Source organism: Xyrauchen texanus, chromosome 30 (assembly GCF_025860055.1).
Source record: "Xyrauchen texanus isolate HMW12.3.18 chromosome 30, RBS_HiC_50CHRs, whole genome shotgun sequence".
Taxonomy (NCBI): Eukaryota; Metazoa; Chordata; class Actinopteri; order Cypriniformes; family Catostomidae; genus Xyrauchen; species Xyrauchen texanus.
Genome location: NC_068305.1, coordinates 2,785,609 through 2,799,568, shown reverse-complemented (window position 1 = coordinate 2,799,568; position 13,960 = coordinate 2,785,609). Strand labels below are relative to the sequence as shown.

Sequence of the window (13,960 nt, the reverse complement as noted above, 5' to 3'; positions counted from 1 at the left end):
GCACAACGAAAGCAAAAAACATAAAACCTGTAGGTGTGTCTCACGAAACACCGAGCCCCTTCCTACGTCTTTTCAGCAGTTAGATGAGAGTAATTGCTCGACAGAGGAAAAGGAAATGATTATAAAATTTAACACTGCAACATAGCAAAAAAGGAACTCCCGTTCACAAAATTCAAATCAGAAATTATACTGATGAAAAAGAACTGGTTGAATGTTAATCCCACTTCAATCTGCGAAAAAAGATGGCTGAAAAAATTTCCTCCGCCCACTATTTATCATTTATGATTGATGGAGATACAGACATCTCCAACAAAGAATGTGAGATTGTCTATGCCCGTGTCATTGATAATGGAAGACCTACCAATATCCTAATTGGTCATATTGACGTTCAACACGCCCATGCAGAAGGTAAGGAGTGTGAGATTTCTTTTTTATTACAACTATAAACTTTGATAATGAAAAATCTGTATCAACGTATTATAATAGTCTAATCTTTTAAAATTGAATGCATACATTTGAATGTTTAATGATTTTTAAAAGATAGAAAGATGATAATAGACAGACAGACAGATAGATAGATAGATAGAATTAAAATGTAAATAGATAGATTGTATATAATTAAAATTTAAAATGCTTAAAATTACAGATTAAAATTACTGTCCAAAATCTATGAAAATCCTGAAATTTGGCAATGATAATTACCAAATATTACATGTGTTTTTATAAAATATATTACAGGTATTTATGCTGCAACCAAGAAAGCCTTTGCTAGTCTTGAATTAGTGTTGAGGGGCCAGAGCTGATGGATTATGATGCCAGTCAGGATGTTAGGCTGTGGTTCTCCCAAGGAAAGAGGACCAGGAGGCCCAAATATAAGAGCTGGCCCCTCTGAATTCAATTGCAATGTGTTACTAAGGTTGACATTTATTCACAACCAAGGTGACAAAGGGTTGAACAGCTGTGAAGACAGTAAAATTATATATCAAACATTAAAAAACATAAATGTTTTTATAATAGTTTTTTTGATTTGATAGTTAAAAGATTAAAACATTTTGCTAACATGAGGTCTTGTGTCACTGTCAGTCTTTTTACATCAGTGCAAAACTAGGGTATGCAGATTAAGACCACTATTCATTAGCATGCATTGATTAATCCCATGGCATGTAGCAGAAAAAAAAAAAGGTGCGACCAAATCATATGCTGGTGCGACCAACTGAGAAAGTTGGTAGCACCAGTGCAACCAATGGAAAAGTTAGTCTGGAGCCCTGAGCAAGATCTGCCATGTACAATAACGGCTATACATCATCACAATACCACAATCTCAGTAGTCTGTAGTGAAATGGGTTTCTCAATACCAACTTTAAAACCACAACAAATAATAACACTAACTAATGTTAATTAAGGAAGAATGGTTTCATGTTCTTTAGTAATTATTCAAGACTAGTAAACGGACAGTAATAAAATAACAATAAAAAAACAGCAATGAATAGAAATAATAGAACAAAAAATACAAATTAAGAAAATTCAGTGCTATTTTAACAGCAGTAGTCCAGCAAGTATTCAAGTATTTTATACTGAATTGCAACATAAAACTACTTCTGGTCTTCATTGGATGATTATAACACATTCATACATCTTCATTCATACATTTTAAAGCTACTAAATTTACCCAGATAAAAGTGTTTTCTCGTTTTCTAGTTTGATATTATAATGACACACTAGACGGCAGCAGGTCTATTAGATTACATTTATACTTACAATTCTGACATTAATACAAATCCATTTTCTCTCCGCCATTCACATTCAATTTAAACATCACTCTCTGTGTCTACATGAATACATCACGAATACAGAGTGTGGAATTTTTTAATGTATTTCACCGTTCAGATGCACATTAGAATTTTCAGAATACAAACGCATGTTCAGCACACATACGTCGCCTGTCAATCTCCTAGATCGCTAGCGAATTATAAAATCATGGGCTCTGGATTACTTTCAACAGCATAGTTAATAAGAAAATTAACTTTCTAATAAGTGACACATGCCTAGGCTATCACAAATATACACTCACCTAAAGGATTATTAGGAACACCTGTTCAATTTCTCATTAATGCAATTATCTAATCAACCAATCACATGGCAGTTGCTTCAATGCATTTAGGGGTGTGGTCCTGGTCAAGACAATCTCCTGAACTCCAAACTGAATGTCAGAATGGGAAAGAAAGGTGATTTAAGCAATTTTGAGCATGGCATGGTTGTTGGTGCCAGACGGGCCGGTCTGAGTATTTCACAATCTGCTCAGTTACTGGGATTTTCACGCACAACCATTTCTAGGGTTTACAAAGAATGGTGTGAAAAGGGAAAAACATCCAGTATGCGGCAGTCCTGTGTACGAAAATGCCTTGTTGATGCTAGAGGTCAGAGGAGAATGGGCCGACTGATTCAAGCTGATAGAAGAGCAACTTTGACTGAAATAACCACTCGTTACAACCGAGGTATGCAGAAAAGCATTTGTGAAGCCACAACACGCACAACCTTGAGGCGGATGGGCTACAACAGCAGAAGACCCCACCGGGTACCACTCATCTCCACTACAAATAGGAAAAAGAGGCTACAATTTGCAAGAGCTCACCAAAATTGGACAGTTGAAGACTGGAAAAATGTTGCCTGGTCTGATGAGTCTCGATTTCTGTTGAGACATTCAGATGGTAGAGTCAGAATTTGGCGTAAACAGAATGAGAACATGGATCCATCATGCCTTGTTACCACTGTGCAGGCTGGTGGTGGTGGTGTAATGGTGTGGGGGATGTTTTCTTGGCACACTTTAGGCCCCTTAGTGCCAATTGGACATCGTTTAAATGCCACGGCCTACCTGAGCATTGTTTCTGACCATGTCCATCCCTTTATGGCCACCATGTACCCATCCTCTGATGGCTACTTCCAGCAGGATAATGCACCATGTCACAAAGCTCGAATCATTTCAAATTGGTTTCTTGAACATGACAATAAGTTCACTGTACGAAAATGGCCCCCACAGTCACCAGATCTCAACCCAATAGAGCATCTTTGGGATGTGGTGGAACGGGAGCTTCGTGCCCTGGATGTACATCCCACAAATCTCCATCAACTGCAAGATGCTATCCTATCAATATGGGCCAACATTTCTAAAGAATGCTTTCAGCACCTTGTTGAATCAATGCCACGTAGAATTAAGGCAGTTCTGAAGGCGAAAGGGGGTCAAACACAGTATTAGTATGGTGTTCCTAATAATCCTTTAGGTGAGTGTAGAAGGTTATTTTTTTCCTTATTGACGATTTAATCAGTCTGCTTGTCCGGTCGGGCAAGAAAAATTATCTTTCATTTGCCACTTCAAAAATCCACATGTCCCGGACAAGCGTTAATGTCGAGCCCTGATTAAATATTGTATTCAATATTCTCTGATAACAATTTTTTCTTCCACAGTATAGCTCCTGAAGTAAATGTACATTGTTTTAAAGGAGTACTAGATATTATTTAGAAAAATAAGCCAAAAAAGACTTATCAAAAACACATGTTCTGTACGTTTTGTTCCGGTGTATAATGGGCTAAGACTACACTCCCTCACCTTCATGTTCACTTCGATCCATCTTTAATTCACACAAAAAAAAGTTTATCTTAATAGAGCTGCGTATTGCCGACTTTTTCTTGATAAGATACACACAGTGAACGTGTTGCACGTTATGATTCACCATGTCGTGAGCCATCACGTTATAATCTAGCTGCAGCAAACGTGCGTGAGCGTGCGCATAGCATCCCTGCTACAGGGTGTGCATCTGCCAGGACAAGATTCAGTCTATTCCCCGGCCACTTCACGCAACTCGGACACGGTACTGGCCGCACAGAGAAATGCTACTTTTCCTTATTATTTTAACTAGGGCTGGGACAACGCGTCGACAAATACGTAGACGCAAAATATGCGCGTCGATTCGTCAGACCCAAAACAAAGATGCCGGCGCCGGCGTGTAGTAGCAACACGAGTGGCTCCTCAGACTATCAGAAGTGCAAGGCGGCATGCACTCGTTCCTCTAAAGTATGGGAATTCTTGAATTTAAAAGGAAACAATTCCGTGATATGTCGTCTTTGCAAAATGGAGATGGCCTTCCATTCTAGCACCACGGCAATGCACCAGCACCTTAAGAGGCGCCACCCGGGAGCAGCTGCAGATGACAGAGCACCGTAAGTTTTTTCTCAACTCCCCACTTTGCACTCAATGTTGGAGTAGGCTATAATACGTTGTCGACACCTAAAGTTTTCGCTTATAACTATTAATAATGTGCTTATAGCTATGAATGTCGTGAAAAATACATAGAGGACACTGACAATGCGCTGACAGACAGGACCAAGCAGGTAACATTTAATAAAGTCTCAACTTTCAAATTTGGTCATTCAAAGAAAATTAAACCATAAATAGGCCTACTATTTTGTGGCTCTTTAATGTGTCGTGACAGATTGCCTCAGTTAAAGCTGCTCGTGAACCGATCATCTTTTCCTTGGTTAATTTATAGCATCAAATAGGCTAAACATGAATGTAGCCTACATCAGAAGGACTGTTGTTTTAACCGCGGAAAGATGTCAGTACAGTAGCCTACAATCCATTATTCAAATTCAAATCCACCGACGTTAATCTTCTCTCTCCTGACTACTTTGTAGGACAAAAATGGCGTATTACGATTGATTGATCAGATCGCCAGTCAATCAAACTCCCGGCAAATGTTTTTTTTTTTTTACATTTTATATACCCCCACCCCCGATGAAACCGGTATTACCGGTGTTGTCACAAGTCGATTAATCGAAATCGAATCGGACTGAAAAAATGAATCATTAGATTAATCGATGCTTCGAAAAAATAAATTGCTAGATTAATAGTTTAAAAAATAATCGTTTATCCCAGCCCTAATTTTAACTTTAATAAAGGATGTTTTAAATATATATTGTCACAGACCATTTTTGACCCAGGAAAAATCCTGGTTATGCAGGACTTTATTTGAGAAAATATAACACCATTGTTTTATTTTGGATTGTGCTGTGAGGTTCTGTATACACGCACTTAATTTGATAATAAATACAATATGTTCAGAGCTCGACAATAAGGACTGCCCGATGGCCCACGACCACTGTGAGAGATTCGGGCCAATGCTGCATTTATAACCTTAGTGCAAACAGAGAAGCAAGAGAGCACAAAAACTACACAAAGTGAACAGTCTTCTAACCGAGGGCTGAGAGATGAGCTAGGGCGGATATATATTTAGCTTGCAAACATGTGTGAGAGCATAATAAACTGGGCGCTACAAGGCACAGTCGTGTGAGCACTCAAAAGCGTGCAGACACAGAGCACGTTCTCCTAGAACTGTCCCCGCTCTTTTCCAAGTGTCCTAGCAGCATCAATTACCAATGTGTATAAGATTGCAGGGAAAAACCCACTGCAGGAATTTCGGAGCGGGACTGCACGCCTTACGCAATTTTTTAAGTATCCCGCACATTTCATGTTCACATGTTGGTGACAATTATTTATACAAACCAGTATACAACTGTACAGTGTCTATTGAACTGCAATTTCATCTCTCTCCATGCAGCTGAAATGCTGTATAACGTGCACTAGTATGGACAGAGCACAAGTGGTGTTCCCACAGTAAAAAAAAAAAAAAAAAGCAAATTTTCTCTCAATAATTTGCCTGAGATTAAGCACTAAATGAAACCTAATAAACTTTGTCAAACCACGGTTATACATGTGGCTGGAAATCCAAGCTGCGCAGTATACAAAATGCAAGTATACAGTTTAAGACAGAAGTTTACATACACTTAGGGTGAAGTCATTATAACTAATTTTTTAACCACTCCACAGATATCATATTAGTAAAATATAGTTTTGGCAAGTCATTTTGGACATCTACTTTGTTCATGACACAAGTCATTTTTCCAACAATTGTTTACAGACAGATTGTTTCACTTTTAATTGACTATCACAATTCCAGTGGGTCAGAAGTTTACATTAAAAGTTAACTGTGCCTTTTAGCAGCTTGGAAACTTCCAGAAAACTGTCAAGCCTTTAGGCATGTAGCTTCTGATAGGCTAATAGGAGTCCATTGAAGGTGTACTTGTGGATGAATTTTAAGGCCTACATTCAAACTCAATGCCTCTTTGCTTCAAAATCAAAAGAAACCAGCAAAGACCTCAGAAAAACAAATTGTGGACCTCCACAAGTCTGGTTCATCCTTGGGAGCAATTTCCAAATGCCTGAAGGTACCACGTTAATCTGAACAAACAATAGTATGCAAGTATAAACACCATGGGACCACGCAGCCATCATACCACTCAGGAAGGAGACACATTCTGCCTCCTAGAGATGAAAGTAGTTTGGTGCGAAAAGTGCAAATCTAGCCCAGAAAAACAATAAAGGACCTTGTGAAGATGCTGGAGGAAACAGGTAGACAAGTATCTATCCACAGTAAAATGAGTCCTATATCGATATAACCTGAATGGTGCTCAGCATGGAAGAAGTCACTGCTCCAAAACCGCCATAAAAACCCAGACTACAGTTTGCAAGTGCACATGTGGACAAAAGATCTTACTTTTTGGAGAAATGTCCTCTGGTCTAATGAAACAAAAATTGAACTGTTTGGACATAATCGTTATGTTTGGAGGAAAAATGGTGAGGCTTGCAAGCCAAAGAACACAATCCCAACCGTGAAGCATGGGGGTGGCAGAATCATGTTGTGGGGGTGCTTTGCTGGAGGAGGGACTGGTGCACTTCACAAAATAGATGGCATCATGGGAAGGAAAATGATGTGGATAAATTGAAGCAACATCAAGAAATCAGACAGGAAGTTAAAGCTTGGTCACAAATGGGTCTTCCAAATGGACAATGACCCCAAGCATACCTCCAAAGTTGTGGCAAAATGGCTTAAGAACAACGAAGTCAAGGTATTTGAGTGTCCATCACAAAGCCCTGATCTCAATCTGATAGAACATTTGTGGGCAGAACTGAAAACGCGTGAGCGAGCAAGGAGGCCTACAAACCCGACTCAGTTACACCAGTTCCATCTGGAGGAATGGGCCAAAATTCCAGCAACTTATCGTGAGAAGCTTGTGGAAGACTACCCAAAACGTTTCACCCAAGTTAAACAATTTAAAGTCAATGCTGCCAAATACTAACAAATGTGATCCGTGTCCAATACCTCGCTCACTAGAGGTCGACCGATATTGGTTTTTTCATTTTTTGTGTATAGTTGACGGTTAGATGCGCACATGAAACCCAAAGTAGTCTATACTTTGCTTGTCTCGTTGCTGTCTGTTTCGGAGCGTGCGCCGCCTTGGGAACGGTATCTCTTGCGCTATTTTATTATTAAACGCGTCCCACAGTTTAGCAACAGTAGCATTTTACAACAATCACCGATCGTGCTGATGCTGACGTTAAGTTTGAGTTTTAGAAATGTCAGTGCACCGCTGTGAAGGGAAGGATGTTGTGCTAGACAGAATGCGGCTTATGTATAAATATTATTTTTATAATCTTTGGAAGGCGAAATATAAAATAAAATCAGACTAATATCACAGATCTAAACCAGGCTACGTTTGAATGTTTAGTTCTGTCACTCATTTAGCTGGGCTGTGTTGTGCTCGCTGTAGCACCGCGTGAGAGATATCTCTCTCTCTCTCTCTCTCTCTCTCTCTGAATAGCTAAATTGCATCACAGACAAATGGTTTCATAGAATTATTATACATAGAAATGGCTGGCGAGATAAAATAACTTTCTCTTTATAGCAATAATACATGTATTTTCTTAATTTCTCCAGTACTGACAGCAGAACCGGTAACGTCTGAGCTTACCAAAGCCAGTCCTTCAATAGCATATAGCACGTTGATATCTTTTTTATTACTTATTTCTCTGCATTGAGTGACAACCCTCTCAAATATAAGACACACAAACAGAACAGATAAAAGTCTCAGATTCACTGTCTGTAATTGCAAAATTCTTGCTTACTTATTGTGACATGATAGCAACCCTTCTGCTGTGATAATGCAACTTCAACTACGCCATCAATATCCAAAGTAGCTGAATGTCATGTCGCGTTTTTTTCTCGAAGTTGGCAGTAAAATATCAAAAGTTTTTAATTAAATATAAATAAGTTATACAAATTTAATCCTTACTGTTTTCTCCAAGGAACTTAGCTCCTTCCTTATAGGCACTGGATGAGGTCTGCTCACTCTGCTGGAAAATGACTCTAGGGGCAGCGTGCGTCGAACACGTGTTCCACAACAACACTAGGCTGCCCACAGATGCGCCTGCCTAATAATCAGCTTGATATACTTGGAAATTGGCCGATGCCGATTATGTAAAAAATGCTAAAAATCGGTCGACCTCTATTGCTCACATACTTGTACTCGTAAAAATGCTACGATAACATATGACGTTTGAATGTATTTCCGTAAACATTCATCGCACAGATTAAAATCACTTCATGTCCTATTGAGATTATTTAACAGCAAAAGCAGCGATTTAATAAAATAAATAGTCTGCATGTGCAGAGTTTTAAATGTGAGTGCTTGTGAATATGTGGGGCCGGTGTTGAGCTGACATAGATTCAAACTGCTTTAGAGATCCTTGGTTCATACACTGAAAACACTTATGAGCATTGCATGCTCTTTTTGTAGCAGATGACAGCAGGCAGAGCGCTAATTCACTTTTTAGCATGAGTCATATACTAGGGCTGCCCCTGATAGTCTACCAAACATTAGTCGATGAGATGAGTCTTGGTTGACCAAGTTTTGATCGGTCGGTTTGGTATTATAATAATCGAATAATCTAAATCTATAATTATACAAATTAGAGATGCACCGATTGCAATTTTCTTGGCCGATTTACAATTTTTTGCAAGTGTGACCTGCCGATGCCGAAAAACTGAAGTGTCCAATACGCTCAACTTACGTTAGATGTCCAAATATCAGTTGTAAAACTGAGCACTGCTTCGGGAACGGCTTGCATACCTGTCAACACTCCCTTTTTTCCCGGGAGTCTCCCGTTTTGTTATTTCTCCCAAAAAAACTCCCGTAATTTGTATGGCCCAAACAACATTATATGAATAATCACATCAACATATTATTCCAAGGTGGTCCAGTTGCCAGATCTTGAATGAAACGCATCCTACTCACACAATCGACACATCATACACATTACAAATCATTTATGACCACAATCTGGCAACCAAAACCCATTTGCGCTGTTGATATCTGCGCAGGCAGTAGACGCGGGAAGTTAAATCAAGCATCACTGGTAGATGGGAGGAGAAGACTCAGCTGGTGCTCCGGTGAAAAAAACAAAATATACATGTACATTTAACAACAGCTGGATGGAAGAATTGAATTTCCTATCCTGAAGCCATATTGACAATGCCCACGCCTTTTGCAATGTGTGTCGCACTGATTTTAATATCGAACACGGTGGGAAAAATTACGTTAAATCTCAACGGCACAATTTGTATGTATTTAGCCTGCCTCTGCCATCCAGCACCCCCTTCCCCTTTCCCGGATGTGTTTCCCCAAATGTTGACAGGTATCAGGCTTCGTGTGTGACATGACATGAGATTAAACAACTCGGGCAACGCGACATTGGAAAAGTACCTCATACTCCGTATCGAGGAAATGTATCAGATTTCTGATCCCTCTGTCCTCAACTATGGAGAACAGCTGGTCATCCAGGGCCATGAATTCCATCATTTTCCTCGTAATTGCTTTGGTATTTTCGCTGCTCATACCAAGGAATGATAGGAGAGGCTGCTGACTTGTGGCTGGCTCTGAGCTCTGGCTAGCTTTAGCCGCTTTCACTTTTTAGCTTCTTTTTTAAAATGGGCATTTTCAGCTGGGTGATGGTGTTATAAATGTCTAATTAGGTTTGTTGTTCCGAAAGTTATTGTGGTGGTTCCCCCACGGTTTACTTTGGCCTTACAATTATTCCACATTTCGAACTTTATGTATTCTTCACTCACACAGTGAAGATCTCCCACGCCAATGACATGTTTATGTGCGGCTGTGACGTTATTGCCTGCGCCGCTGGCAACAAAACGGACCGGCTTGAAATCGGTAAGACGTGAGGCTGACCGGCCGGTTACCGGTCCGGGCATGCGGAAAATCGGCTAATTCCGGTCCCTGGCCGGTCGATCGGTGCATCTCTAATAAAAATATAATAAATCACTTCAGACAGATGTACAGGCTGCAGAGTTGAGTTCACAAGTAACTGCTCTGTGGAAATAAACTGAACTCAAAGCACCTCCTAAGATGAGATGTCTGAGGTCATGTACAGCACTCGTACCGTTCTTGCAAAAAAAAAAAAATAATAATTCAAAAGACAGAAACATAGAAAGAGTGAGAACCTTTTAGATGCACGTATTCCACGAGACTGCATGCCTCTGTATCAGCGCGTCATGCATGCGCATAGACAGCTTTTCTGTCATCTGTTCTTAATAATATAGTGCGTTTCTTCAAGCGCATGTCTGTGTGTCTAAATCATTTTAATATTCATTTAATACAAGGGAAAACGAGCCAATTATCGTTTCGACATGGTCAAAGGCATCAGCTATTGTCGTTCCCGAGATCATCGTCTGTCTGCACAACCCTAATGTGTATTTCTTTCTATAAATTAACAAAATGTTCAGACAGTCTCCTTGCTGGTTTTTCCGACACATTCGGGATAATTACTGCTTTTGCCGGTTGTGCCCATCAGTTGAGGGCACTTGGATATGAATATTAAAAGATCAACAGTTTGTTTTGAAGCTGAATGACAGCAATCCAGTTTTTGTTTAGATATTTTTACATTCATAATCTATACCCATATATGGGCCATAGGAGACCTTTTGATAGATTAAATAAATAATCTATGGGGGTTCAAGGGTGTCCCCTGAGAGAACATTTCTAAAAACGTTAAAGTCTGAATTGACCATTTTTACATTTTCCTTAAAGAGAGAATCTATTAATAAAAAAAAAAAAACATTTACAGAACAACAGTGAAGCATTAAAATGCGGTTTGCTTCATTTATAATTAGGCTTTCCTTGCCATGATGACATCACACAGATGAAGATAGTTTCACTTTAATTTTTGTTTTGTTTTCTGTAGTGCATTTATGTGAAAGATGTCAGTATCCGTAGCAGTGTCTCCAATACTTTTGTTAAAATATAACTGCACTTGCAACTCGTATGTACATTTATATGGGGTTACAGAAGGCATAAATCACATCTTGCAAATGATAAATGTGATCAAATTTGGGGGGAAATTGTCTTAAAAACAATATATATAAAAAAACATTTATCTTCTGACACTTTTTAAAGCCTAACAGCTATTTTTCATTTTTGAGTAAAAATCTGAACCACTGGGCCAACCTGGCCAGTAGAAAAATCCATAGCATTGAGCCCTGATGTTGAAAAGTAATTGTTATATTTTAATTTGATTAAAGCTGTAATGAATTAATTTACTTAAACACCATTTTGATGAGTAAAATGAAATAAATTTAAAATAGAGAGAAAAAACAAACAGAAAATCAACATCCAATCTGCATTGGCAGTACCAAAAATGAAGTATCGGTACTTGTACTCATTCTCAAAAACACTGTATCGGCACATCACATCACAATCTCCATCCAAAGCTGAAACTGCACTTGTCTCAAACACATTGTGATTTTGCTTCAGATTTTCTGCATCCTAGACGCTTACATCGTCCACTTACATCGCTAGCGAGAATCAGAATAGCCCATCATTCTTACAATACAAATTGAACTGTGTTTCACACAACAACAACAAATTTTACCGGCCAAATGGCGAGTTGATTACTCAAATTCCGATTTCTTTTCTCCCTTGATTTACACGTCTAAAGAGGCAGAAATTTTGTTGAGCTGTTGGCTTTAAAATAGATTTGTGAGTACATGACACGTTTTGAGCTTGCAGTCGCACACGCACTCTCTGAGCAAGAGCAGGGAGATTTCATAGAGCAGTGCATATTTGAGAGCGCACGTCCAGGTTTTAGCGAGAGCCAAGGATTTTGACATGCGAGCTGAGAGATTTGCGCTGGAGCAACTGGTATCTTAATGCGCTCTCGTGTGATATGCATGTGTTCACGACATTAACAGTGTCTCAACACCCAAAACTGGCTGGATAACTCCAGAGGACATTGATTTAACCACTCTAGTCATATGGATTCATTTTATGCTGCCTTTATGTGATTTTTGGAGCATCAATGTTCTGGTCACCATTCACTTGCATTGTATGGACCTACAGAGCTGAAATATTCTTCAAAACCTTCATTTATGTTCTGCAGAAGACAGAAAGTCATACACATCTGGGATATCGTGTGCGAGTAAATTAATTTTATTAAACAATTTCATTTTTGGGTGAACTATTCCTTTAAAATAAAAAACAAAGAAACGCTTATTTTACTTGTCCAGGTTTTATCACTAAGTTTTATTAATTAAAGGGACAGTTCTGGTGACGGAGGCAAACATTCTGCATATTTTTCTTTTGTGCTCAACAGAAGAAAGTCATAGGGGTTTGGATTGGAACAACATAACAGAGAGTAAATGTTAAAATAAATAAATAAATAAATTTGATTTATTCTGTGAATTTCTCAGTTGCTTGTTATTTAGCAAATGCTCTTCCAAAAAAAAAAAAAAAAACCTTTCTGTTATCCAGAACCAAAGGTACATTAAAAGATGAAGCATTAGTGTCTTGATGGGAGGACTTATTCATAAAGGGGAAAAAATAAAACCATAAATATAGGTCAGTATACCATCACGTCAAATACATGCCCACTGCAGAGGCGTGAGACACAACGGTTACCCTCCCCCCAAAAAAATCTAAATAAAATATATAGCAAATATGCTTAAATCACAGACACAGTCAATGAAAATAACACAATGATCATAATGCGACTTTTCTGGCAATACGATTCAGCTATTCAAATTGCTACTACTGCTTGTACACAATGCTTGAATACCAGTAATGTTATTTTGTGAAAACAAAAGCCTGGATTCAGCAGTATTATGTCCAGACGGGTGTTTGTTTCAGGGTTAAGGCTTGAGATCAAGAAGAATTTATGCACATTTTACATATGTTGATAGATGATGTGCAGTGTTTATAGTATCATGGTGACATGCATTGTTATGATGATGATGTGCGGTTTTCTCTGTGGCGTGGCTTTGATTCTGCAGTTGTGCGTGCGCTGCGTGCTTGTTTACAGTTGTGAGCGCGATGCACACAGTAACCGATAAAGCCCACATACCACGCAAAATAACTGACAGAACCACAGGAGACGTGCTTAGATATAAAACATTGGTTGTATATTACAGTTCAGCCGTTCCCATAAGCGAGACTGTTGCATTACAGTCGGGGTGTGCGTGCATGCGTGCGTGCGTGCGTGCGTGCGTGTGTGTGTGTGTGTGTTTGTTTGAGGGCGCCGCTGAACCGTGTTGTGTCACAGGCAGCGTTAGCAGACAATCTGCGCTCACCTGGCAGAACTCAAAGCAGTACTGTGACGCACTCTCGTCAGGAGACTCCGGGCTGTTTTTCAGAGCCGCTACGGTGTCCTCCAGTCGCGTCGAGAGCGCGTTTAAAGCGCTGGAAGTGTCGCTCCGCTCACCGCGGTCTTGCTCGGCCTCCTCGTCCGCCATCTTCACTTACAATTCCGCCGCGTACGCACCGCGCGTTACGTGACGCCAAATCACTGTGCGTCGTGACGCAATGGCCGAGTCACGTGTCCTCCTCCTGCGCATTGAATCAAAGCGCTTACGCTAACGCTGTAAGTCTGTGTGATTCCAATTTTTGCAATGTCTTTGAATTTATATGCAGCGACCGCCTAAAAGTCTTTGGACACATAAGTCATATTTCAAAACGCGTTAAAGCCGTTACATTAGACGACAAAATATCAACACAAGCCGTATTTATT

General features: G+C 39.5%; 1 protein-coding gene across 1 annotated transcript in view; it reads right to left on the bottom strand.

Moving 5' to 3' along the window:
* The window catches only part of LOC127624048 (zinc finger protein 292-like), a 47,515-nt gene extending 33,830 nt beyond the window's left edge, over positions 1–13,685 (bottom strand). Inside the window, exon 1 of the mRNA XM_052098666.1 lies at positions 13,524–13,685. Coding sequence (XP_051954626.1) covers positions 13,524–13,685 — 162 coding nt within the window. The remainder of the gene's footprint in view (positions 1–13,523) is intronic.
* Between the last annotated feature and the right edge of the window lie 275 nt (positions 13,686–13,960).